This window comes from Mirounga angustirostris, unplaced genomic scaffold (assembly GCF_029215605.1).
Source record: "Mirounga angustirostris isolate CCGP_5_RB_7025 unplaced genomic scaffold, mMirAng1.0.hap1 SCAF_3, whole genome shotgun sequence".
Lineage (NCBI taxonomy): Eukaryota > Metazoa > Chordata > Mammalia > Carnivora > Phocidae > Mirounga > Mirounga angustirostris.
In genome coordinates, this window is record NW_026991711.1 from 195041096 (window position 1) to 195066378 (window position 25283).

Consider the following 25283-nt stretch of genomic DNA (forward strand, 5'->3'; position numbering starts at 1 on the left):
AAGTGATGAGACCTCAGTGCTTGGCCAGAGATGGTAAGTATACCCTCCGTTGAACTGTAAAGGGGTGTGCAGTGAACGGGAGGAGAGGTGTTTGGCTGCCATGGGCCCGGGCCAGTCCCGGCCTCAGCTGCCGCGGTGTCAGGAGCTGGTGCCTGAGCCCACAAGAAACGTCTGTGTAGAATACTTTGAGTTGCTGTTTTATAAAGGCATAAAGTGCTTTCTCTGGAACAGAAGGTCTGCCCTCCCAAATCTGCACAGGTGTGAAGACCCCTTTGGGAACTAAATAGTACTTAGGACATTTTTCCTTGAGGAGTGTTAATGGTCAGGGTCCTGAAACCCAGCTTGGTCACGACGACGGAGAGGCCCAGGCTCTGACCTGTTTTCCAGATGACAACCAATTCACAGACCCAGAGTCCTTGCTGGAGGGAGGGTGAGGTTCTGGAGGAAGGGCCTGGAATTTCCCTCTGGGCCTTCCAAGGGTGCTTGCAGCCATTTGTGGGGGTGACTGCCTAGGAAAAGGGAACACCAGTGTGTTGTTTTGGGGTGGGTGTGGTAATCTTCACTGGCTCTGAGAGGTTGCTGAGTCCCAGAGGTCCACGATGCCCCTGGTCGACTGGTCCGTGATCAAGTGACCGGTAACATCTGTCTGAGTGTGTCCACAGACCCGTGTGCTTGTAGCGGGGGCACTGATTAGGATTCGGAGCTGGGGGGCTGGCTGCACCGCTTTGGGTAAGGTGGGGAGCAGGGAAGGGGGTGCCCTGTGGAGCTGGGTCTCACGCCGGAGGGGAGCGCGCTGCCCGGTGGTGGCTGGCACCCCTGAATGGAACGTGACGAGGCGGGGAGCTGTCACAGCACTGGGGGTGATGCCACAGGGACACCCAGCGGGCCTCCCCCGCCTTTGTCTTCCTCAGGTCAGAGGCCTAACAGGCCCCACAGGCCAGAGGTCGAGGGCGTGCCAGAGCCCAGGGCGGCCAGCTGTGGAGGGGCTGTGAGAGCAGCGTTCCTGCCAGGTCTGGGTCCTGGTGTCCGTGTCACCCAGCCTTGGTGCGGCCCCTCTGACCTCTTCGCACTTGAGTCCCAGCTCTGGGTCTTTGTTCAGGAAAAGGTTCAGGCTGTGTGCACCGGACGCTTTCTGAGCTTTGTGGGCTCTGCCTGTGATGCCTACCCGACTTGCTGGAGTATCTGCCCTTTGGCTGGAGGTGGGGTCAGGGCAAGGTGCTGGGTGCTTGGGAGCCAGAGTTCCCTGCTGGGGGCAGAGGTCTGTGGGGAGGGGGGGCAGTTCTCAGGGGGTAGCCAGAGACCCCTGGGGGGGGCAGAGTTCCCTGCTGGGGGCAGAGCTCTGCGGGGAGGGGGGACAGTTCTCAGGGGGTAGCAGAGTGGGGGGCAGAGTTCCCTGGAGGGAGCCCCGCAGCAGAACGAGGAAGGGGGCGGTCAGGGTGGGCTACGGTAGAGCCGGCCCTCGGGAAGGGCTGGGAGAGTGTGCGTGGAACCTTGCCGGGCACACGGGTCAAGGTCGGCTGTCCCGTGGTCCGACACGGGCCCAATGACGCGCCGGGCGCAGGAGCCGCCCGCAGGGCAGGGGGCGGGGCCTGGAAGGTCTCCTGTCCCGTGGAGGGCGGGGCCTAGCGGGGGCGGGGCCGGGCCGGGGACGGAGGACGCCAGTGCGCAGGCTCAGTCGGTCCTGGGTCGGGCGTGCGGCGCTGGCGGCGGCGGCGGCGGCGGGACGGGCGCGCGGACGTGAGTGCGCGCGCGCGGCCGCCCGGGGCCGGGGCCGCGGGGCCGCGGGGCGGCGGGGGCGTCGCGACCCAAGGCCGTGCTCCAGTGCGAGCCCGCGGGGCTGCGTCCCTTCCCCGGCGTGGGTGGCCCCGGGTCCCGGCCCTCGGCCCCGAGGGCTGCCCCGACGGCCTTCTCCTCCGGCGGGGAGCCGCGCTCGCTTTCCCGGGGGCACAGGGCGGGCGCGAGCCCCGAGGGCAGCACTGCCCCGGTTCCGGCTCGGGTGGCCGGAGCGCCGAGTGCCGGAGGAGCCCGCGGAGGGGCGCCGCCCTGGCCCCTGTCCCTCGCCCGGGCGGCTGGGCGGGCCAGCTGGTGCAGGTGCGGGGCCCGCCCGCAGCGCGGCCGGCAGCCGGGGAAGCTTCCCTTCCCCACCCTTGCTTTTAATTTCTGCACTTTTTAAACTCCGTGACAATGTGTACATAAGACACAGAATTTACCATTTGAACCATTTTAAGTTGCATAATTCAGTGGCATCCGTCCTTTTCAGTGCCTTAGACCCTGGTTTTGTGCTGAAGCAGGAGGGGTTAAGAGGGAGCTATGTTATTGCCAATGTTAGAATCGGACTCAAGCCGGCTCCAGCCAGCGTGGGCCGCGCAGTGAATTCCCAGGAGGGAAACCCGTCCCTGGGTCAGGCTCAAGGGCAGCTCGCCCAGGGCCTCTGTCCCCCATGCCCCCCAGCGCGCCTCTCCTGGAGGCCGAAACCTCACTGCCTCACCCTGGAAGACACCTCTCTTCCTGGACCCGACCTGGACTTGGGCCGCGCTGGGCTTCCTCTCGGTAGTATTCCGGAGTTGCAGGTCCTATCACTTGCTTTTTAGGGCAGGAGCGATGGTGCCCCATCTGGTGCCCAGGCAGCTGGTGCGGCTCTTCCGGTGGCAGGTGGTGTGCGCTCGGGGAGCCTCTGTGCAGCCCAGGACATGGGCATTGGCGTCCAGGATCCCCAGCCTGCTCAGCCCTTGGGGGGCCACGGGCACCAGACACCTGGCCTGCAGAAGCGGCTCATCCACATCCCCCTGTGCCCCCGAGGTGGTGCTGACCCAGGAGCGCTACCCCGTGACGCGGCTGCCATTCTCCGTGGTGTCTGAGGAAGACCTGGCAGCCTTTGAACGCATCATCCCCGGCAGGGTCGTCACAGACCCGGAGGTGCTGGAAGCTTCCAACGTGGACTGGCTGAGGACGGTCCGAGGTGAGTGAGGGTCTGTCCTCATGCTTCAGGGGGATGGGTGTGTGATGAGCTTTGGGTGGAGGAGCCTGGGGTCACTGGCACATACCCCTTCTTGTGCTGACGAAAAGCTGTATTGTGGTTTTAAAGTCTTCTGAGAACAACATTCATAGAGGTTTATTGGTGGGTGCGAGACCTCCGCAAATCAAAAGACAAAAGAGCCCCCTGGCTGCTCTGAGGGATGCGCGTTGATTCCTGGTGCTGCTGTGACGGAGAACCACACACTGTGCAGCAGAAGCTTCCCCTGCCCCAGGCCCGGAGGCCAGAGGTCTGACAGGAAGGCGTAGGCCAGGCCATGCTCCCTCCAGAGGCTCAGGGAGGCTCCGTCCTGCCTCTTCCAGCTCCTGGGGGCTCCAGGCGCCCCTGGGCCTGTGACCGCTTCACTCCCATGTCCGGCTCCGTCTCCTCGTGGCCTCTCCCTGTGTGTCTGTGTCTCACATATCCCCCTGCTTCTCTTTAAGGGCACCTGGCATCACCTTAAGTCCAGGACCTTCTCATCTCAGGATCCTTAACTTGATTACGTATGTAAAGACCCTTTATCCAAATAAGGGCACGTGCACAGGATCTGAGGGATAGGATGTGGACGTACTTTGGGAGGCCCAGTCTGCCCATGGCAGCTCTCTTGGGCAAGATGCGTGGGTGCTGGTTTGGCCGCCCATGCCTCCTTCCTCTCAGCACACGCCTGTTCGTCAGCTCCTGGATTCTCAGCCTTCCAGAGCTCTCCCGTGAGAGAGAGCTTCTAACACTCTGTGTTCTCTCCTGGAACATTTTCGGAGATAACGTAAGCTGCCTATTCAGACAGTTACAAAAACCAATACGATGTTCTTGCTAGAACGTTAAAGAGAGCTAGAAGACAACCAGTTTACAACAAAGTTATGTATTAGACACGGAATGCCGGGACACGCTGGGCAGCCAGGACCGCAGGCAAGGCTGGATCCGGTGCACGTGGGACTTGAAAGAGCAGTCAAGGAGGGTGTTGTGTGGCGGCGACTCAGCCACTGCAAGGGAAAACTCCGAGAGAGGGTCCAAACCAGCTGCGGCCTGAAGTATAGTGCGTCTGGAAATGGTGCGGAGTCTTGAGCATATGGAGTTAGGGTGTGGGCTCAGATAACCGAGACACGCTGTACTCGCAGGGAAAGACAGGCCGGAGACCTTGGAAGTCTTCGGACTGTTCTTCTTTTTTTTAAAGATTGTATTTATTTGAGAGCGAGATAGAGACAGAGATAGTGGGAGAGAGCACGAGCAGGGAGGAGAGGGAGAAGCAGGCTTCCTGTCCATCCTAGGCAGATGTTAACTGATGGAGCCACCCAGGCGCCCTCCTGGGGCTGTTCTTTATGGCCTGAGTGCCCAGACTGGAAGGGCTTCCAGCCCCACCCTGCCTGCTAAGTCAGGGCCTCATGGGGGGGTGGGAGATGTTGCCAGGCTGCGAGCCCACCACCTGCACAGGGCCTGCAGGCTTGTGTGCGGTGCTCCTGGAGGCAGGAGAGGGTGCTGTCCACCCTGGGCTCAACCAAGCTGGGCCCCGGCCCTGTCTCAGCACTGCTGCCTGAGTGCCAAGCCCCACAAACTGGGGATGGGGCTCCCACCTCAGGTAAGAACCCAGTGTCCTGGGTGCTCAAGGCTTAGAGTGTCTTCCTCCTGGGGCTTCCAGAACAAGTGCACCCTGTGACTGGGATGCAGACTGTCTGCCCTCCCTCCCTGCACAGGGGTTGGCTGTGTGCTGGGGGCTCTTCCTGGAGGTCTGTGTGCCTGTGTGGACGACCCCCCACCCCCACCCCCACCCCCGCCTGCTGACACCTGAGCTCAGGAGGGCGGCACTGGGGCTTATTCGTGTCTGACTCCACAGGACTTGATGCACAGCACCTGCCCAGGGGGTGTCTGCTGAAGTAATTTGTTCACTTTCTGTCTAAATCACCCTTTTATGTGGCTTTCTTTTGGGAAGAAAGCACGTCTAAACTTACGATCATTTAACATTTTAATCTCGAAGTTCTATAGAAAACACAGCTAGTAAAAGCTGACTAGGATTTTACAATTTTCTTAAAAATGGTTTTTATTTGAAATGGAAACTGTTAGTAAGTATCCTGTCCAAAAATTAGATCCCTTGCTCATGGGTGGACCCCATAAACTTCGGTGGGCACCTCATTGTGTGTCTGCATATAGTGCAGGGCTGGGGTTCCAAACATGAAGCTGGACAGGAGGCTCACCTGAGGGACGGTGGCATGAGCTGCACGCCAGGTGGGCATGAGTGCCCAGGAGAGGCCCCCATCACAGGCTGTTTCCTTGGAGTCTGGGGAAGCCACCTGGAAGGGTGTCCTGGGACAGGAATAGCCAGTGCAAAGTCTCTGAGCAAGGCCACGCTTGGCGTGTTTGTGGAGCCATAGGCCCAGGTACAGCTGGAGTGGATGGACGAGGAGGAGGTCAGAGAGCGAGGGGGCCAGGTCATTGAGACCTCAGGGCTGTGTGAGTCCTGGTAGCTGATGGGGGGCTGCTGGGAGGCCAGGAGGAGAGAGGGGCCCATGACCTGAGGTGGCTGCCGTGTCGGGGAGAGGCTTTCACTCTGCAGTCGTGGAACCTGGGAGCAGAGCACGAGTCTTCGAAGGCAGTCAGCTGAAATGGTATCGGGTTCTGTGTGTATGGAAGGAAGAGTCCAGGACGTGCTCATGGGCGAATAGGGTGTCAGAGGAGTCAGGATACAGGGCCCCTTGGCCTGAGCAGTTGCAGAACTGGCCTTCCACTTGCTGAGTAAAATGGCAGGAGGTGCTGCTCTGTGGGGAAGCCGGAGGTCTGGGCCTGGACAAGTCCAGATGGACACGTGAGGGGGCCCATTGGGCTGTGAAGTCAGCTAGCCCAGGGCAGGGTCCGAGGAGGCTGGTGACTGCTGTGGTCCATGGGGGTGAGCAGGCACCAGCCAAGGGGACCGAGCAGGTGTGGCGGGGGCTCCGGGGAACCTGGTGCATGTGTGAACAAAGAGGGAGCCAGTGGTCGGCAGGGATCGGCAGGGGTCGGGAGCAGCTGCTGCACTGGGGACTGTGGCAGGAGGCCGTCTGTAGCATGGAAGTGACATTGTGCCACTGGAGCTGTTCATGGGGGCTTGGGAGGCAGACGGGACCCCCGTCTGGTGGATGCACTGTGCTGTCGGGGGGGACAGAGAGCTGAGGCTGTGGGGACGGGGTCAAGAGAAGATGTTTTTTTCCTTTTCAGGGCTGGTTTCGGACGAGCCTGCCATTGCAGCAGGTTAATAGTGGAATGATCTGGTAGAGAGGGAAGAGCGAGGAGCTTGGTGAGAAACGGGGGGTCGCCGTGAAGTTGCCCAGGAGGTGGGCGTGGAGGGACCCGGGCCCAGGGAGGGGTCGCAGTCTCAGGGAGAAAGACAGTGGGGGCCTGTGCAGAAGCAGGTGGGTGCTGCTGAGGTGAGGCTGGGGGAGGCCGTGGGAGCTGCGGTCTGTGGGAGGGGGGAGGCGTGTGAGAGACTGCTGCCTGTCCCCCGGGAGGCAGGACAGGGAGGGCCCAGGGACTGCTGCCCAGAGGTGGGAGGAGCAAGCCGGGGAGTCGTTCCCGGAGCCTGGGGAGCAAGACCCTCAGCCCAGGTTCCCAGGGAGCTGGGAGAGAAGAGGCAGGACCCGAGTTCGAGGTGACAGTTTCATGTGTCAGGGTCAGCAGCGTCCTGTAGAGGTTCAGATGGGCAAGATCTGAGGCTTGCCGGCCACTCGGTCTGTGCCACAGTCCGTTGTCCGAAAGCAGCCACACCCAATAAGTGGGCATCAAACTGTGTCCACACGGCTCCACTTACAAACGTGGCCCGGGCTGGGCGTGGTCTGCACGCGGGGTTTGCCAGCCCTGACGTAGCTGGGTGCTCTGGTCACTGGGAGGAAGGCAGGGAGACTGCCCGCTGGGAGCGCTGAGGGTGTGCATGCTGTGACAGGTGACAGGCCATGCCCCAGGAGGGTCCTCTCGTGCCCCAAGCCCAGTGGTACCCCGAGTGAGCGAAGGCCTCGGATAGCTGCTGGGAAGCCAAGAGGGCTGAAGAAGCAGATGGTGGGCAGCATGCGGACGGTGCCACTGAGACCAGTGAAAGGCATCTGTCCCCCACCAGTCTGCTGAGCCTGCCTTTGTCGAGTGGAAGGACACGAGCTTTCGCCTCAGCTCGTCCCTGACTGGCGCCCTCCAGAGCTCTGACTCTGCTCCTTCTGCCTTTGCTGCTTCTGTTTTCCCCTCTGTCCTTTGAGTCTGTCCCTAACCTCTGAGGCTCTGTGCACATGAGAGAGGAGACTAGGGCATAGCTGGAGTTTTTTTTTTTTTTTTTATTCATGAGAGAGAGAGAGAGAGAGAGAGAGGCAGAAGCAGGCTCCCTGCTGAGCAGGGAGCCCGATGCGGGACTCGATCCCAGGACCCTGGGATCATGACCTGAGCCGAAAGCAGACGCTTAACCATCTGAGCCACCCAGGCGCCCCATAGCTGGAGTTTTGAACCTTGGGGGCAGTCTGCCCAAAGATTCCTTCCCCGCTTCCTCCCACACGTCCCAGAGGAAACACAGTCATCATCCAGCAGCACATCCACGGCTGCTTCCCTTTGGCCAGTGTCCTGAGGTGGGCAGTAGAGCCCTAAGGCCTCCTGGAGGCTCGGGCAGGGGTGTGCCAGGAGGGCCAGTTACTGAAAAATTGTTAGAATTTTGCAGCAAGCCAGTTGTGAAACAGAGCCCTTATTAAAAATTAAAATATGTAAACATATGATTAAGTTATATTTAAAGTAAGGATTATAAATATATATATATTTATAATTTATAACAAAAAAAAGTAAGCTAAGAACTACAGCCAGATCTCAAAGCCGCATGAGAAGTCACTGACGCGGGGCAGGGGGGGTGGGTCCTGTGCCTCCCGCCTTCCTGAAGCCTCCTCACCTGCTTCTGCATTTGGAACAAAGAGAGAGCCTGCCTGTCTCTGGGAGGCGGTGGTCAGGAACACTGATGGGCTGGCGTCCAGGGTCTCCTGCTGGCCACCTCTGGGCATCCCATAAATCGAAACAGCTGAGAGCAGGCACCTGGTACATAAAACAAGAGCCGTGCACACACACCGCTTTGATGAAACACTTATAGGAGGGGGATGGGAAGCCCCTCCCCGCGGCAGAAAGTCCAGTACTACACACAGGTGGAGGGATGGATTCGGACAGGTCACTGGCTCGATGTCAGGTGTCTTCCCACAAGGGATGTGCGGTTATGGGGGAAACACAGTCACTCCCAGCGAGCAGCCAGGCAGGTGCCCCCGGCCGTGGACGTGGGCCTGGACATCGGTGCCGTGGCCTCCCCGCCCAGGGAGGCGGGGCCCGTTTTTGACACCTCGCCCTTGTCCTTGAGGTTCAAGGGCTTGTTGCTGACCGCGGTTGTGCGGGTGGCCTGCAGAGGAAGGAGGATCTTCCCTTTCCGGAGGGTAGACTGAGCGCTGCCCTCCGTGAGTGTAACGTGCTCCTTGGTGTTGCAGGTGGTGGCAAGGTGCTGCTGAGGCCCCGGACCTCCCAGGAGGTGGCTCACATCCTCAGGTGAGGAGCCGGCACCGGGGGGCCCACGGGGCCGTGTTGGGCGCCTGGGGAGGGCACGCATCAGGGAGGGAGACAGGCCTTTTTTTGCAAACAGCACTCTTTCATTGTTCTATGCCAGTAAACTCACGTTGAAATTGGAAAACAAAACGATAAAGAAAACCCTGCGAAAGCAAGCCCTCACTTCCCTCCAGAGGTGGCCCCTGAGGGGTTTTGCTCCCTCCAGCTGCTCCTTCTCTGCCCGGAGTGGTTAACTGCTGTCACATCGTGTCTGTGATGGGAGCGCTTCTCTGTCTTCCCCATCTGGCCGTTTCTGCGCCACGTCTAGGTGCTCCTTGCGCTTCCAGGCCAGTTTCTGGCGGAGGTCTAACAGACACGTGGGGGGCTGCGTTGCTTTTGGTGGACAGCAGGGGGTGCTGCTGGTCTGGGGCTTGTGCAGGGAGGGGTGTGGCCTCTCAGGAGGTTCACCCCACGAGTGCCACCCTGTCCGGGACCGTGCAGCCTCATGGGTAGACCCCGGTCTCCTCAGACTCACCAGCCGAGCACAGGGACTGAGGAAGTCCCCATGGAGGCCACGGGCAGGAGGAAGGGGGACTCAAGGTTCGGTGGGCTCGCAGCCAGGGTTGGCCTGGATTGCGTCCTGCAGGGACGGTGGTGTGGGTGGACAGACAGGACCCCGATACCCGTCCTGTGCTTGTCCCAGGTACTGTCATGAGAGGAACCTGGCTGTGAACCCGCAGGGGGGAAACACGGGCATGGTGGGGGGCAGCGTGCCCGTCTTTGATGAGATCATCTTGTCCACCGCCCAGATGAACCAGGTCATCAGCTTCCACAGCGTGTCAGGTAAGCCTGCACTGCGGCCGGGTGGTGGGGGCCCCGGGATGGGGAGGAGAGGCCCGGCTCTGTCTGCCCTGGGGTGCTCTCTGGCCTGTCACTGAGGTGGCTTGTGCGGTGGGGCTGAGGTGAAGGGGGTGGGCTTTTGCCGCAGCCCCTCCGACTCTGACATTTTCTGACCAGGAAGGCCCTTGGAAATGGGGTGCAAAGGGTGGGGTACAGGGAAGCATCAGGCGCCTCCTGCTCAGTGGCCCCAGCAGTCTGTCCAGCAGGGCATTTGGGGTGGGGCATCCTCTGTGCTGGGGGCACCTGGGCACGGGAGCTCCATGCCAGCAGCGCCCCAGAGTCACACGTCCCCGGTGGTGGGATCAGCCCTGGGCGAGGGGCTGCTGCCTTTATAGCGACACTCTTCCGCTCTTTTCCGCAAGAGTGTGTGCCTGAGGACTTTCTTCTCTACTTTTGCCCTAGCAATTTTTCTTTCTCGTGGTAAACGATAAGGGTCACTTCTGGGGGACGGGTCTGGGGACACGCTCCCTTTCCTTGGTCCGGGTTTGGAGGGGGACCCCCGCCCCAGGGCTGACCCCCTCAGGGGCCCCGCGATGAGTCTCCTGGCCCCTCCTGGGCCGAGAGCACCCGCGGCAGCGCTTTGGCTCGGCAGGGACCCTGGTGTGCCAGGCGGGCTGTGTCCTGGAGGAGCTCAGCCGCTACGTGGAGGAGAGGGGCTTCGTCATGCCCCTGGACCTGGGGGCCAAGGGCAGCTGCCACATCGGGGGGAACGTGGCGACCAACGCTGGTGGCCTGAGGTTTCTTCGCTACGGCTCACTGCATGGGACTGTCCTGGGCCTGGAAGTGGTGAGCTGGGGCGCTGGCCCGCTTTCCTCTGTGTGCCCTGTGCCTGTGTCCGAATGGCCCGGCTCCCCAGCCTCTCCCCAGTGCTGAGTGTGCTCAGCGTGTGAGGTCTCCGCAGGGGCCCCGACCCGGCTTGGCTCTGGGGGGTCTGTGCCCCCTTGGGCACTCTCTCTGGGTCTCGGGGGTTGGGGCGATACGGGGTGAGGTCGGGAAGCCTTGTGAATGAGGGGTCTACAGGGCGCGGCCGGCGCAGCGCGGTCTCTGCCACGCCCCTGCTCCGCCCTGCCTCCCGCCACCCTGCTTTGGGCCCTGAGCTCCCTGGGGGTGGGAGCATGAAAGTCCTTCTTTCAGCCCGATTGGGCACCTCAGGCCTGGGGTCACCCCGGGGCCTCCGACCGGGGTGGGGTGGGGGCTCATGCCTGGCTCTGCTTTCTGAGGGCCCCCCGGGCGTGGGAGCGGGAGGAGAGGGGCGTCCACGAGGGCCCATGTGTAGGGCCTTGCTTCTCTCCTCCTCGGCTAGGTACTGGCCGACGGCACCATCCTGAACTGCCTGACCTCTCTGCGGAAGGACAACACGGGCTATGACCTGAAGCAGCTCTTCATCGGGTCGGAGGGCACACTGGGGGTCATCACGGCTGTGTCCATCCAGTGTCCGCCCAAGCCCACGGCGGTGAACGTGGCTTTCGTCGGTAGGCAGGCCGTCAGGGTGCACCACTCGGTGCCCTGTCTGTTGGCATGAGGGAGGCCGTTCCCACCTCTCCTGGCTTCTCTCCGAGGGATGGTGCTCCCAGGGTGAGGTCTGCAGGGGAGCCTCCCCCGTCTCGGGGCAGAACACACTTTGTTCTGGAGCAGAACTGGGGCTTTGCTCAGCTCTGCCACCCTGTCTGGCTCGTTGACTCTGAGGGAAATGGTGTCATTTCTGGTGTGTTCACTCCCGAATCAGTCACAGCCATAGGAACACTGCCCGCCCTGTCCCCTGCTGTCCCCTGCTGTCCCCCTGCTGTCCTTGCCCTGTCCCTGCTCTGCCCCCGCCCTGTCCCCTGCTGTCCCCGCCCTGTCCCCCTGCTGTCCCCACCCTGTCCCCGCGCTGTCCCCACCCTGTCCCCGCCCTGTCCCCCTGCTGTCCTCGCCCTGTCCCTGCTGTCCCTGCCCTGCCCCCGCCCTGTCCCCTGCTGTCCCTGCCCTGTCCCCTGCTGTCCCCCTGCTGTCCCTGCCCTGTCCCCCTGCTGTCCCTACTGTCCCCACCCGTCCCCCTGCTGTCCCTGTCCCCCTACTGTTCCTGCCCTGTCCCCCCGCTGTCCCTTCTGTCCCTGCTCTGTCCCTCCGCTGTCCCTACTATCCCAGCCCTGTCCCTGCTATCCCCCACCCTGTCCCCTGTGCTGTCCCCCCGCTGTCCCTTCTGTCCCCACCCGTCCCCCTGCTGTCCCTGTCCCCTACTGTCCCCGCCCTGTCCCCCCGCTGTCCCTACTATCCCCGCCCTGTCCCTGCTATCCCGCACCCTGTCCCTCACTGTCCCTGTCCTGTCCCCCGCCCTGACCCCGCTATCCCCCACCCTGTCCCCTGTGCTGTCCCCGCCCTGTCCCCTGCTGTCCCTGTCAGCGTGCACCGTGCATTCTGTGACTTTCCAGCATGGGGAGCCCTCTTGACCCCACAGGGCTCCCCAGCTGCCCCTCGGGTCCTCTGCTTCCAGACTGTGAACGTGGGCTTATCTCTTTCTCCTCTGAGTCCGTGTCCTGTCTCGTCTCCACTCGGAGCCTGTCCTCTTCTGTTAGGTCAGAAGCTGTGGAGACATCTAGTCTTCTAGAGGTCACCGCGGGTGACTCAACTCCCAGTCCCTGCGTTTGGTGCGTTTAGCGGTGTCTGAACCCACAGCAGGATGCAGGATCTTATGGTCTCTAATCTCTCAGCTGTAATTATTGTTTTCCTACAAACGTGCTGTTTCCTCCGCTCAGCCTGCCTTTCTGCACTGGGACCGTGCTCCCTGTAAGCACGGTCTCTGCCGGCCTGTCCGAAATGCCTTCACTCCCCTCGCTCCTGGAGACACTGTTGCACAAGCCAGGCCGCTGAAGATCATCCTGTGTCCTGCGCTTGTGCGGTGGGTTGTGGGGAGGCCCGCCACCCTCCGCGGCCGCCGCTCCCAGTGTTTCTGGCGCTTTATTCTTTAGTGACTTTAAAGATTATCTCTTTATCTTTGGCCGTCTGTGGTTTGGGGTTTGTTGCCTGTGAGCGCACATTTTTACCTCGGATCTTTTGAGCCTCCTAAGCCTGTGTCTTGGTGTCTCGTCAGTTCAAGTCTGCACCGTCTTCCTCCCCCTTGAGGACTGTGGTTGGACCCACGACACAGCTTTGCAGTCTGTCCTCTTAATCTCTCTCCCACGGATTCCACCCTTTTACACTCGCGTCACGTTCTGGGTAGTTTCCCGTCTGTTTTCCGTTTGCCAGCGTTCCCGTCAGCTGTGGCCCCCAGGCGGCCGAGCCCGCCGCATCCAGCCCCACGTTCCAGCCATGGGACCTCCACGTGTTCCTGGGTGTGCAGAGCAGGCCTCTGTGCCTGGCCTTGTGCTCTGTGGACACACTCCCCTGACGCCCACAGGGCCGGTCAGCGCGTCCCATCTCGGCCCGGAAGACCCTGCACGTCCCACCCCCTCCCCAGTGCAGGGTCAGTCTCCTGGGCCCTTCCCATCTGCCCCCGGCTGCTGCATGGCCGGCTCCCTGGGCCTGGGGCGCCTCAGAGACTCTCCTTGTCCCGTAAGTTGAGTGACTCACCCATGGCTGCTGGAAACCCAATGCTCACTGTGCTGAGAGAAACATGGTGAAGCCGTTGGCCAGCGTGGCCCCGTCTCTGGCCCCATGTCTGCGCCACGGCCCTCTGGCCCCGCCACCTTCCTGAGCGCCCTGGGTTCTCCACGAGCGTTTCCTCCCTGATCACCACTACCGTGACATGCGTGCCGCTGACCAGCAGGTGTCCCTGTGGGGTGCTCTGCTGCTCGGGCCGCCCCACTCGCCAGGACCCCCGCCCGCCGGGGCCGCTTGGCACAGCTGCTCTACAGGGACCCCTGGGTGGTCCGGCCGGGGCTCTGGTGCCTGTGCCTGAGGTCCTGCTGTCTTTGCAGGTTGTCCAGGCTTTGCTGAGGTTTTGCAGACCTTCAGCAGCTGCAGGGGGCTGCTGGGTGAGATCCTGTCTGCGTACGAGTTCCTGGACGCCGAGTGCATGCGGCTGGTCACGCACCACCTGCGCCTCACCAGCCCGGTGCAAGGTACTGGGCCCCCGTGGGCGGGCGGCACCCGCCGCTGCCCTCACACCTGGCTCGTGGGGCCCGCTCACGGGCCGGCAGTCCTGTCCGCAGAGTGGGGGGTGGCGAGGAGCAGCCTGCGCAGCTCCGGCGTCGCCGTAACCGACGAGCGTGTGGTTCTCTGACCCGCGTCGTGAGCGTGCCCTCAGAGCTGGTTCAGTGGGTGCTGCCAGGGTCTCTGGGAAGCCACAGTGCGCTGGTCAGAAATGCTTCTCTTCGGCCAAGAGGGGCCACCCCTCCGTGGAGGCTCGCAGGGCGTCCTTGCGCGTTAGGGGACAGAACGCCGGCTCAGCGTTTCAGAAAGCAGTTTGGCATCACGCACCTGGAGGACAGAAACGTTCCGCTGTGGATCTTGGTATTTCCACTTCTGAGATCGTCCTACAGAAACGGTGGTGGTTTTAGCGCAGGCGATCCCGGCAGACGCCACAGACTGGGGCGTGCGCACGAGACGCTTGCTTCTCGCGGTCCTGGAGGCTGGGGGTGTGAGATCGTGGGGCAGCTTGGCCGGTTTCCAGTGCGGCTGGCCATGTCCTTGCCGTGTGCTCACCTGGCCTTTGTGTGTAGGGAGATCAGTGGTGCCTCTTCCTCCAAAGTGGGCAGCAGTCCTGTGGGATCAGGGCCCCACCCTTACATTACGGCTAATGTAATCTTAATTACCGCCCTACAGTCAAATTGGGGGTTGGTGAGGGCTTCACTGTGGGAATTCGGGGGGAACACAACTTAGTCCTTAGCAGTCATAAATACGGAAAGATCTTTACACTCTGAATTTTTAATAGGGCACTGCTTTTAGTATGAGAAACCGGGAAACAATCTAAATATCCAGTAGTAAAGAAATAAGGTATGATACAGTCACTGGAAAGATGGGGGGCCCATGGGCGGATGGAGGGTCCCTGCGTGGACAGCATTCCTGGGTGGATGGAGGGACCCTGCATGGACAGCATCCCTGGGTGGATGGAGGGACCCTGGGTGGATGGAGGGACCCTGCGTGGACAGCATCCCTGGGTGCATGGAGGGTCCCTGGGCGGATGGAGGGTCCCTGCATGGACAGCATCCCTGGGTGCATGGAGGGACCCTGTGTGGACAGCATCCCTGGGCGGATGGAGGGTCCCTGCGTGGACAGCATCCCTGGGCGGATGGAGGGTCCCTGTGTGGACAGCATCCCTGGGCGGATGGAGGGACCCTGCGTGGACAGCATCCCTGGGCGGATGGAGGGTCCCTGCGTGGACAGCATCCCTGGGCGGATGGAGGGTCCCTGCGTGGACAGCATCCCTGGGCGGATGGAGGGTCCCTGTGTGGACAGTATCCCTGGGTGGACAGAAGGACCCTGGGTGGATAGAGGGTGCCTGTGTGGACAGCATCCCTGGGTGGATGGAGGGTCCTTGTGTGGACAGCATCCCTGGGTGGATGGAGGGACCCTGGGTGGATAGAGGGTCCCTGCGTGGACAGCATCCCTGGGCGGATGGAGGGTCCCTGCGTGGACAGCATCCCTCAGTGGATGGAGGGACCCTGGGTGGATAGAGGGTCCCTGTGTGGACAGTATCCCTGGGTGGATGGAGGGACCCTGCGTGGACAGCATCCCTGGGTGGATGGAGGGACCCTGGGCGGATGGAGGGTCCCTGCATGGACAGCATCCCTGGGTGGATGGAGGGTCCCTGCGTGGACAGCATCCCTGGGTGGATGGAGGGTCCCTGGGTGGACAGGAGGGTCCCTGCATGGACAGCATCCCTGGGTGGACAGAAGGACCCTGGGTGGATAGAGGGTGTCTGTGTGGACAGCATCCCTGGGCGGATGGAGGGTCCCTGCGTGGACAGCATCCCTCGGTGGATGGAGGGTCCGCCACCCAGTAGAGGCCACCCTACTGTCCCAGGCAGGTTTCAGTGTGCAGATCTCTTTGACTGTGGAAGCAGACAGGAAGGAGCACTGTCAAAACATGCTCGGTCGTTATATTTTGCAAGCGGGCAATTTGTTTTTTCATTTTTATTTGTCTTTGTTTTCCAGATTCCCTTTTTTTTTTTTTTTAAAGAACATTTACTTTTTTTTTTTTTTTTTTAAAGATTTCATTTATTTATTTGAGAGAGAGAATGAGAGACAGCACGAGAGGGAAGCGGGTCAGAGGGAGAAGCAGACCCCCCGCTGAGCAGGGAGCCCGATGCGGGACTCGATCCCGGGACTCCAGGATCATGACCTGAGCAGAAGGCAGTCGCTTAACCAACTGAGCCACCCAGGCGCCCCTCCAGATTCCCTTTTATAACCATGTTTTACTTTTGTAGTTGGAAAAGGAGCCAATCGAAATTAAAACCCTCCCAGTGTTTTCTAGGACATAAAATAAAGAGCAGAATTTGCATTTCAGCACGGAAAAATGTCGATATCTGGAAAACACTTGTTCTCTTTATAGTAGGACAGGTTTGTAGTATTTTTCTGGAAGGCACTTTTAATGTAGTGCTAAAAGGAAGAGCTGTGCATTTGGTGAGTTTTCGTTGATTTCAGTAAGTTAAAAATAAATTCACAGTAGCCTTGAAAAATAAACAGGCTTGGGCGCCTGGGTGGCTCAGATGGTTAAGCGTCTGCCTTCGGCTCAGGTCATGATCCCAGGGTCCTGGGATCGAGTCCCACATCGGGCTCCCTGCTCCTTGGGAGCCTGTTTCTCCCTCTGCTTCTCTCTCTCTCTGTCTCTGTCTCTTGTGAATAAATAAATAAAATCTTTAAAAAAAAAAAAAAGAAAAAGAAAAATAAACAGGCTTAACATTTTTTTATAGTTCCTAAAGCATTTTTTTTAAACTTTAAAAAAGATATGTTGGGTAAAATCATGCCTTTTTGCATGTTGCGCTGTGCATTATGGGCATCACAGGCCGTTATGGGCACGGGGGCCTCTCCTTCAGCCCATGGCCTCCCCACCACCGTGGTTTGGTGAGGAGGCTCCTCGCCCACAGCCCCGTGCAAGTGTCATGGCGTCGCTCAGGGTGGTTCATATGTTTCTGGGGAGTGCGGTTTCTCTTTCAGTGGAAGACCTATTTTTATTTATTTTATTTTATTATTTTTTTAGTAATCTCTACACCCAGCGTGGGGGTTGAAGTCACAACCCTGAGGTCAAAAGTCACACTCCTCCCACTTAGCCAGCTAGGCGCCCCATGAAGGACCTGTTTTTATTTTTATATTTATTTGAGAGAGCGAGTGAGCGCACGCTAGAGCGGGGGAGGCGTAAAAGGAGAGGAACAAGCAGATTCCCTGCTGAGCGCGGAGCCTGACGGGCTCGATCCCACGACCCTGAGATCACGACCCGAGCTGAAGCCAGGAGTCGGGTGTGTAACCGACTGAGCCCCCCAGGTGCCCCATGAAAGACCTATTTTTAAGCCATTGGAGATAAAGCCTGGACCGAGTCTTCCTGCTCCGTGGGCCGCACGAGGGCCGTCAGAGACGCTCAGCCAGGCTGGCCCAGACCCCTCCTAGCTCTGTCCGATGGCCTCTGTTCACCCATTCTGTGCCTTCCAGAAAGTCCGTTCTATGTCCTCATCGAGACCTCAGGCTCCAGAGCGGACCACGATGCTGAGAAGCTGAGTGACTTCCTGGAGCAGGTGCTGAGCTCTGGCCTGGTGACGGACGGGACCCTGGCCACGGACCAGATGAAACTCAAGGTGCGTGGGTGTTGCTGGCGCCTCCTTACGTCCCTCGCGCTCAGCTGGTCCAGGACGTCTGCGCAGAGCCCCGTGTTCAGCTCAGAGCGCGTGGTGTCTGAACGTGAGCAGGTGTCCTGCCTCTTGGGAAATGTACTTTGGGTCTCGTCATTATCAGCGGTATTTTATTTTATTTCATGAATTTGATTTAATTTAATTTTTTATTTACTTTTTTTTTTTAAAGATTTTATTTATTTATTTGAGAGAGAGAGTGAGAGAGAGATCATGAGCAGGGAGGAGGGGTAGATGGAGGAGCAGGGAGCCCGATGCGGGGCTTGATCCCAGGACCCTGGAATCATGACCTGAGCTGAAGGCAGACGCTTAACTGACTGAGCCACTCAGGCGCCCTTATTTATTATTTACTTTTTATTTTTATTTTTTTTAAACTATTTTTTTTTAAGATTTTTTATTTATTTATTTGAGAGAGAGAATGAGATAGAGAGCATGAGAGGGGGGAGGGTCAGAGGGAGAAGCAGACTCCCCGCTGAGCAGGGAGCCCGATGCGGGACTCGATCCCGGGACTCCAGGATCATGACCTGAGCCGAAGGCAGTCGCTTAACCAACTGAGCCACCCAGGCGCCCTTTATTTACTTTTTAAAAAACATTTATTTGAGGGCGCCTGGGTGGCTCAGTTGGTTGGGCGTCTGCCTTCGGCTGAGGTCATGATCCTGGAGTCCCGAGATCGAGTCCTGCATGGGGCTCCCTGCTCAGCGGGGAGCCTGCTTGTCCCTCTGACCCTCCCCCCCTCATGCTCTCTCTCTCTCAAATATAAAATCTTAAAAAAAAAAAGGTTTATTTATTTGAGAGACAGTGTGTGAGCGTGAGTTGGGAGGGAGGGGCAGAGGGAGAGAACGTCAGACTTCCTGCCAAGCGTGGAGTGTGACGCCGGATTCCATTTCACAACCCTGAGATCATAACCTGAGCCGAAACCAATAATTGGACACTTAACTGACTGAGCCACCCAGTGGGAGCCTCCGTGACCATCCTGGGGAATCCGGGGCGCCGGGAGCCCCTGTCACCATCCTGGGGGGTCTGGGGCGCCGGGAGCCCCCATCACCATCCTGGGGGACCTGGGGCACTGGGAGGCACTGTCCCATATTTGTGCACCGTGGTCCCTGGGGCTGTGGTGTGAAAGTGGCCAGCTGGGGCAGGGTTGAGGGAGGAGGACATGCGTCTAGGCCAGGCTGTATGTGAATCTGGGCGCCCCCGGGCGTGAGTGAGGAGCCGGGTCTCAGGCTACCTCTTACGGTGGACCTGTTGGGTTTCCTGGTGTACCTTGTTATTAAACCTTCTTCTTCACGGTTGTTTTGTGAGTTTAGTAAATACTAAGTCAGGAGTTCCAGCGCTGTTGGGCGCGTCCAACCCCACCTGCAGACGAAGGGCCTCACGCTGCGGCCTCGTCCTGTTGGGGAGTGAGGACCTGTCTCCCCGCCCCGCCCCCACCACTCTGTTGTCCCCACTGGGTGACCTCCCCACTGGAGGGAGGACCGGGCAGGGCATCTGGCTGTGTCCTCCGGGTGTCCTGTGAGTCTCCCGCAGTGTCGTGCAGGCTACACCAGCCGGAGGGACGTGGGCAAGTCCTTCACTCCCAGGACGGGCTCGGTGCTGTTCTGTGCTGCCAAAGGCGCGTAACTGTGTCTCCACATTTGTCTCTGTTTCTTCCTAAATGTGCTGTGTGTTGGCAGTGGGAGTGAGGAGCAACCCCGGGCCTTGGGGGCAGTAAGGACAGAGGCCCCCCGCTGCGCGCTGGCCCATGCCCAGTCCCATCTCCACCAGAAGGTGCTCCAGGCTTGTGCTGGGGGCTGGCAGGCAGTGCTGCTCAAGGCTCGTCGGCCACAGCGAGTCCCGAGAGCCGGCTGCCTGGGGTGGGCGGCGGCATGGGGCTGCGCGGGCACCCACGCTGGTCCCTGCTCGGTCTAGACCGCTGACTCCACAGCGGCGTTCTCCAGCGGCCCCGGCACACCGGAGGAGCTGGGCCGGCTCCCCTCGCAGATGGCGTTGCCCTGGTAGGCAGGACGTGGCATGGTGGTGGCCGGGGGACATTCCCGAAGGGGCCTTTGAGCAAAGATAGGAGGGAAGCAGGAACAAGCCTCAAGGATACCTTTGCAGGAGCACTGGGGCCCCGAGGGGCTTGTGCCTGCCCGGTTCCAGAGCATCCGGAGATGGTGGGATGAGCAGAGAGGGTGGGTGGCAGGCAAGGGGCGAGCAGGTCTGTGGCCGCGGTAGCATGTGGCGGATGTGAATGGACGGGGAGGAGCCTGTGGGCGGCAGGACGGCCCTACAGCGCTCCAGCTTGGGTCCAGCGGCACGGCGAGCTGTGCGGGGTCATCGCTGGTCTGGCTGTGTGAGGAAGGTGGCGGGCGGGAGCCGCTGAAGGTTGGGCGCAGAGAGTCGGGGAGAGGGCACAGAGGGACCTCGCAGTGACCCCAAAAGCCGATGAGAGAATCGGGGAAACCAGACACTGGCGGTGTCCGTGGCAGTAAGGGGTTCTTGCTGCTCTTCTGGGGGCGGTCCTGGCTCTGTGCTCGTGTGGAAAAACAGGAGGAACCAGTGCTTCCCGCACTGGAACTTTGCCATGACAGTTCCTGACTCGGGGGACATGTGGAGGGCAGGACAGGGGCCAGCCCCACAGCGGAGCGATGGCGCATGCGGCTCTCTTTCCTCCGCTCCGTGACCAGGACTTCAAGTGTCTACCATGACCGGTCAGCCAGCCGAGCCAGTAAACCATGGGCGGCTTTGTCTGGAAGGGCAGTGATGTGATGAGCCCCCCGCTCCCCAGACCCCCTCAGCGCCCCCGCGCCACCCTCACGTTCCTGCTCCAGCTGCCAGCACCCCTGCCCGCCCGCAGCCTGTGTGTGTCTTGGGCAGCCCAGGGCCCCACGGCCCCGTCCCTCTGCAGTGTCTTCCCTGCCCGACTCTGCTGTCACTGAGGTTCCCTCACCGACCGGCGGCCCCGACCATCACGCAGAGTATCCTCCGTCCTCCTGGAGAGGGGCCGTCGGTGTGTCCTGGGGTGAGCCGTGGCCGCTTTCTGGGGCCTCGTCCAGTACGGACTCTTGGATCAGAGCCCCATGCTTGTCACAACACAACATTTCAGTCGCCTGGAAGGTTCCGTCGTGACCTTCCCGGTCACCCCAGGCCACCAGCGTTCTAACTGCTGTGAGCACAGATACCCTCACGGTGCTCCCTTTGACTTGTCTGTTTTCTGTCCGTCCTAGGCGCTGTGGGCCCTGAGGGAGAGGATCTCGGAGGCGCTGAGCCAGGACGGCTACGTGTACAAATACGACCTCTCCCTGCCCACCGAGAGGCTCTACGACCTTGTGCCCGATCTGCGCGCCCGCCTTGGCTCGCGGGCCAAGCACGTGGTGGGCTATGGCCACTTGGGTGAGCCGTTCTGGGGTCGGGCGGTGATGGGGGATCCTGGTTGTTGGGAGAACCCTAATCGTCTTCATGGTTCTTTGGGTATTTTGGAAGGGACCTCTGACTGGCCGCCGCAGTGCCCTTCCCTCGGCCTGGCCTGCGGTATCGCTGACGAGCTCCCTCCCCCTCGCCCTCACCAGCTGGAAGCATTTTATTTTTTTTATTTTCAAGATTTTATTTATTTGCGAGAGAGAGAGCACGAACAGGGGGAGCGGCAGGCAGAGGGAGAGGGAGAAGCAGGGGGTGTAGGGTGGTGGAGGACTGGCATCTTCCGAGGGCCGGGGGTGGGGAGGGGAGGCCGCGGGCCAGCCTTCCTCCTCGTGGGGCAGAGTACAGCCTCTGCCGCCGCCGGCGCCCGGGCGCCCACTGGGCACGTCAGGAGCGGGTGCTGTGCGAGTCGGGAGCTTCTCCGGCGTCTGGCGGGGCGACTGGGCTGGTTTCCCTAGGGTCAGCGAGGCCGCTTCCTGGCGGGCCCCTTGCACAGGTGCGGCTGTGGTCCGGGGGTCGCCCGGCTCGGCCACGGCCCTCTGCGTCTTGTTTGGTCTGCGTGCCTGTGTTCTGTGCAGGGTTTTCCCCGGCCTCGTCCTGGGCTGTAGCATCCTGTAGGTCCCTTCCCTGTGTCCATGCTGGACGCCATCATCACCCCACAGCGGCGTGACCGTGGTCTCTCCCTCGGGCCCGAGGGGTCTGACTGGTTGGCGTTACCGCCTCCTTGGCCATCTGGTGGGAGCTGCGGTGAAGATTCAAGGCTGAAGGTTTGTGCGCTGTGCATCCCGTGGGCGCCGGCCACGGAGCGGCGGTCAGCAGTCCGCACAATGGTGACAGGCTGCGTCCTTCTCCTGTGGCTCCGTCAGCCTCAAGGACAGGAGGTCGCACCTGTCATTTCATTCTGGGGTAAACGGGCTCTCAGCACGACAGACTCTTCTGACTGCTGGATTCGCTCTGGCCTCGGACCCGGTCACACGGGCTCCTTGAATTTAGTCTTTTTCTGACATGTTTTTCTTCCCATTACTTTCCACCGTTTTCCGTCCTACAGCTTAGACGTGTCTTTTGTAGACGACACGGGGATGGTCTCTTTGTCATGCAGTTTGTCGTTTGTTGTCTTCATTTTTTATTTTTTAAAAGATTTTATTTATTTGAGAGACAGAGCATGAGCAGGGGGAGCAGCAGAGGGAGAAGCAGGCTCCCCGCGGAGCAGGGAGCCTGACGCGGGGCTCGATCCCAGGACCCTGGGACCATGACCCGAGCGGAAGGCAGATGCTTCCCCAGCTGAGCCACCCGGGTGCCCCTCTTGGGGCGTATTTTGGTTCTGTTTTGCGCCCCGGGTAGCGGTGCTGGTGTTAGGCAGCTGTGTTGGTCAAGGCTCAGCCACGCCTGCGTCCCTCTTTGGTGCCGCGGCCTCTGCGAGTCTCAGCCTCGTTTCCCGTCTGCAGGGCGGGAGGTGACAGAGCTCCACGGGTTTCATTTGCCGGCGGCGTTACTTCTGTTGCTCAGGCTTTCTTCGACCCGAACACTCCGCGGTGCTGACTTGCCGTGTTTTTCTTCTCTTCCGTGTCACTGGTTTGTCTGGGTGAGCGCTTGCGTGTCCACCCGGGCGCCGTGGGGCGGTGGCGATGGCTCTGCCTGTCCCCCTCCCCCCACCCCTGCGGCTCCCGTCCGCTTTCCCTGCTGCCCAGCTCTGACTGCACCTGTGTTCAGATTTCTCTTGCGTGTCGCTTATCTCTGCCGTGAGTAACACCCATCGAAACCTGTTTGTCGACTTCGACCTTTCAGTGATTGGTATTTTCCGTTTCTGGGAAGTTGGTTGAGATGTTTAAGATGTTTGGTCAGTCTTACCTTCTTTATCTCTTATTTCTGTAAACATATGAAGCATTTGTGCTCTTCTTCTGGAAATTGCAGGATATGAAGCCTTTGTGGGTCAGGTTTGCTGGCTCTTGCTCGTGGTGGCTGCTTTTCTTGTGTGTGTGGAATTTTTGGTGTGGGCTCGTATATCTCAGGGCTTTGTCTGTGGGGACTACTTGAGGCCTGGGTCGGACTACTTGAGGCTTGTGCAGGGGGTGCGAGTGGGGGTGGGGACCGGGGTCCCGCCTGCTAGAACCTCTCCTATGTTCCAGCTCAGGGTCCGTGGGACCGCCGAGGTAGTGGGAATTCTAGCCGGACCCTGTGCAGGCTGGCTGATGGGTGTGCAGGCCCTTCCGTGGGGGGTTTGGAGCCTCTGCCCTCAGGTGGCAGCGGTACGCTCTGGCGGGAGGGGCTCCCTCTTGTGTTCCCTACATCTAACAGGCCCGGAGGGAGGTGGCACATGAGAAGCTCTAAGTCACTGGGTCAGAGGCCCCAGGCCTGCCCCCTGTGTTGCCCTGGGGTTTGCTCTGTTTGCTGCAGCCCCGAGGAGCCCCTCCTGTTGGCTAACGAGGCTCTCTGCCCCTCACAGTGGGCAGCAACTCTCCCCGGGCCCAACCCCCATCTGCTCGTCCCTTCCCACCTTCCTGACCTCCGAGTGTGGGAGCGGGGGCCTCCTGTCCGCATCTGCACTTGCTCTTGCACTGAATGTTCGCCTCCCAGGTGAGGGCCTCACTACAGGCCTGTCTGCCAGGGCCCACGGAGTCCTGCCTCCCTCCTCTGCCGGCCAGACAGCAGCCAGCTATCACGGCCCCGGCCCTGGGGCTCCTGCCCGCCTTGCCTTGGCTTCATCCTGTGTCTCGTCATTGCTTTGGGGCCCCCGAGGGGGGCGCATGTGGGCGGTGAGCCAGGCCGTCCACAGAGCCAGAGCCAGGGCGTGTCTGGATATCTCAGCGAGGCCAGAGAGCACGGGGCCAGGGCTTTGCAGTGGGCATTGGCGGGCATATGGAGCTGTCTGCAGAGGCTGCCGTGGGCACTGGTGGGAGGTGTGGGTCTGGTGATAGCCATGGGTGTGGTCTGGGCCCAGGACGCTCACTGGCCGGGTGGGTGGTCGGTCACTGTGAGCTGGGAGCCTCAGAGGGGCCGTGCAGGTAGAGGGGAGGACTTGGAGTGGTCACCAACAGGCCACTTCGGTCACTGCAGGCTAGTGACCAGTGGCACGAGGCGTGGAACCAGGTGTGAGGGCAGGGCAGGACTGGGGCCTGTCAGGGAGGGGGTCTCTGCCTGCCCGGCCTGACCCAGGGATCCCTGTCCCTGCAGGGGACGGTAACCTGCACCTCAATGTGACGTCAGAGGCCTTCAGCCCGTCGCTGCTAGACGCCCTGGAACCCTACGTGTACGAGTGGACGGCCAGGCAGCGGGGCAGCGTCAGCGCCGAGCACGGCCTGGGCTTCAGGAAGAGAGGCGTCCTCAGCTACAGCAAGCCGCCCGAGGCCCTGAGGCTCATGCAGCAGCTCAAGGCCCTCCTGGACCCCCAGGGCATCCTGAACCCCTACAAGACGCTGCCCGCCCAGGCCTGACAGGGCCTTTGGGGTCAGCAGGAGACGCTGGAGGGGCCTTGGCCCGGCTCTGGTTTTGCCTGTCGCGGTGGGCCTGCAGGGTTGGGGTGAGCTTGGGGGTCTCCGTGCCGTAGGGCAGCAGCAGGCGGGGTGGTCCAGCCACCAGTTGGAGGGGCCCAGTTGGCCCCCGGGCGGGATTCTTCCTGGCTGCCCTGGCAATCCTGTTGGGCTGTCTGGTCTGCTCTCTCAGTCTCTGCGTGGGCACTGTCCACCCCTCTGCCCGCTGGGAGAGGGCCTCCTGCTGACGTCCTGGGGGGGCTAGGTGGGCAGGGAGACCAGGCCACATTACGCTCGGCGGTGGGCTGCAGCTGTGGGAGGGGGCATGCGTGGCCCGTCACTGGGTCCCCCACACAGTATGCGTCCCTGGCAGAGGCGATGAGCTCCGTGGGAGAGTGTGGGGTCTGTCCAGAACTCTCACCGATGGCCTGGGTCACCGGCGGCTTTGGGCCAGAGTGACAGGGAAGGTGTCCACCCTGTAAGGCATGGTTCCCCCATTTTCTAGAGGGCCCATCCATTGGCAAGCCAGTTGTCAGAGTTCGTCATTAAGGGCTCACCCTGTTGGTTTGCAGAGATGTGTCTGCACTCCCGCTTCAGCATCCAACATCCGTGAGGCCAGGGTGAGAAGCCCCGATGTGCCCAAGCGGGCGTGTGCTGTGGGGCGGCTTGGCGCACGCAGTGCCCCCTGACCCGCTCCCCGCTGTTGCCCAGGCCTGGGCCGCTCCTGGGGCTGTGGAGACGGTCCAGACACGTGCTCTCTCTCGGCTGTAATGAACGTCCAGTAAAATGGGAATTAATCATGACGCTCTCCTTGCTTCTGTTACTAGAAAAGTCTCGTGAAGCCCGTGGTGAGGTGCCTGCAGGTGCCTGTTCCCTGAGCACGGGGACACTGGGGGCCGACACAGTGACCCCTGGCCCCACTCCTTCCTCTGCTCCCATCCCCGCCCCCGACTGACTTAAAACCCCATGGGCTTGGCCTCCTGAGGGTTTCCTGGAGCCGTGGGAGGCGGTTCGTGGTGGTGGTGTGCACTGGGGGTGTTGGGGCTGCAAGGTGGCTGTCAGCGAGTCGGAGGACTGTGGAGAATGAACATGCATGACATCGTAAAAGGCGGAAGATTTTAGGTGTCTTCTGCGAGAGTAGGGGGCACTTTAAGGTGGTCCAGTGACCGGGGGTCCCAGGGAGGAGGTGGCAGGAGGAACCTCCATTTCCCCGGAGGATGAGCTGGTTCCCCAAATG

General features: G+C 60.7%; 1 protein-coding gene across 7 annotated transcripts; it reads left to right on the forward strand.

Annotated features, from left to right (window-relative positions):
- Positions 1-1674: 1674 nt before the first annotated feature.
- D2HGDH (D-2-hydroxyglutarate dehydrogenase) lies at positions 1675-24849 on the forward strand. Of its 7 annotated transcripts, none has more exons than XM_045867547.3 (10): positions 1675-1737; positions 2592-2959; positions 8470-8527; positions 9228-9367; positions 10017-10210; positions 10728-10896; positions 13321-13464; positions 16990-17132; positions 20390-20555; positions 23751-24849. In XM_045867547.3, the coding sequence occupies exons 2-10, from the start codon at positions 2602-2604 to the stop codon at positions 24008-24010; spliced, it is 1632 nt and encodes a 543-aa protein (XP_045723503.1). In that variant the 5' UTR covers positions 1675-1737; positions 2592-2601; the 3' UTR covers positions 24011-24849. The 7 variants fall into 7 exon arrangements, with proteins under 7 accessions (XP_045723503.1, XP_054361881.1, XP_045723507.1 ...); XM_045867551.3 differs by having other exon boundaries at positions 1683-1737; positions 2800-2959; XM_045867548.3 differs by lacking the exon at positions 1675-1737 and adding an exon at positions 1959-2091.
- Positions 24850-25283: the final 434 nt, after the last annotated feature.

What these genes read in the sequence shown, in the direction of transcription:
- D2HGDH (XM_045867547.3), top strand. Translation starts at nt 2,602, where the DNA reads ATGGTGCCCCATCTGGTGCCCAGGCAGCTGGTGCGGCTCTTCCGGTGG. An exon ending in CTGGCTGAGGACGGTCCGAG is followed by an intron (nt 2,960 to 8,469) that starts GTGAGTGAGGGT and finishes TTGGTGTTGCAG; the next exon opens with GTGGTGGCAAGGTGCTGCTG. An exon ending in CAGCTTCCACAGCGTGTCAG is followed by an intron (nt 9,368 to 10,016) that starts GTAAGCCTGCAC and finishes TTGGCTCGGCAG; the next exon opens with GGACCCTGGTGTGCCAGGCG.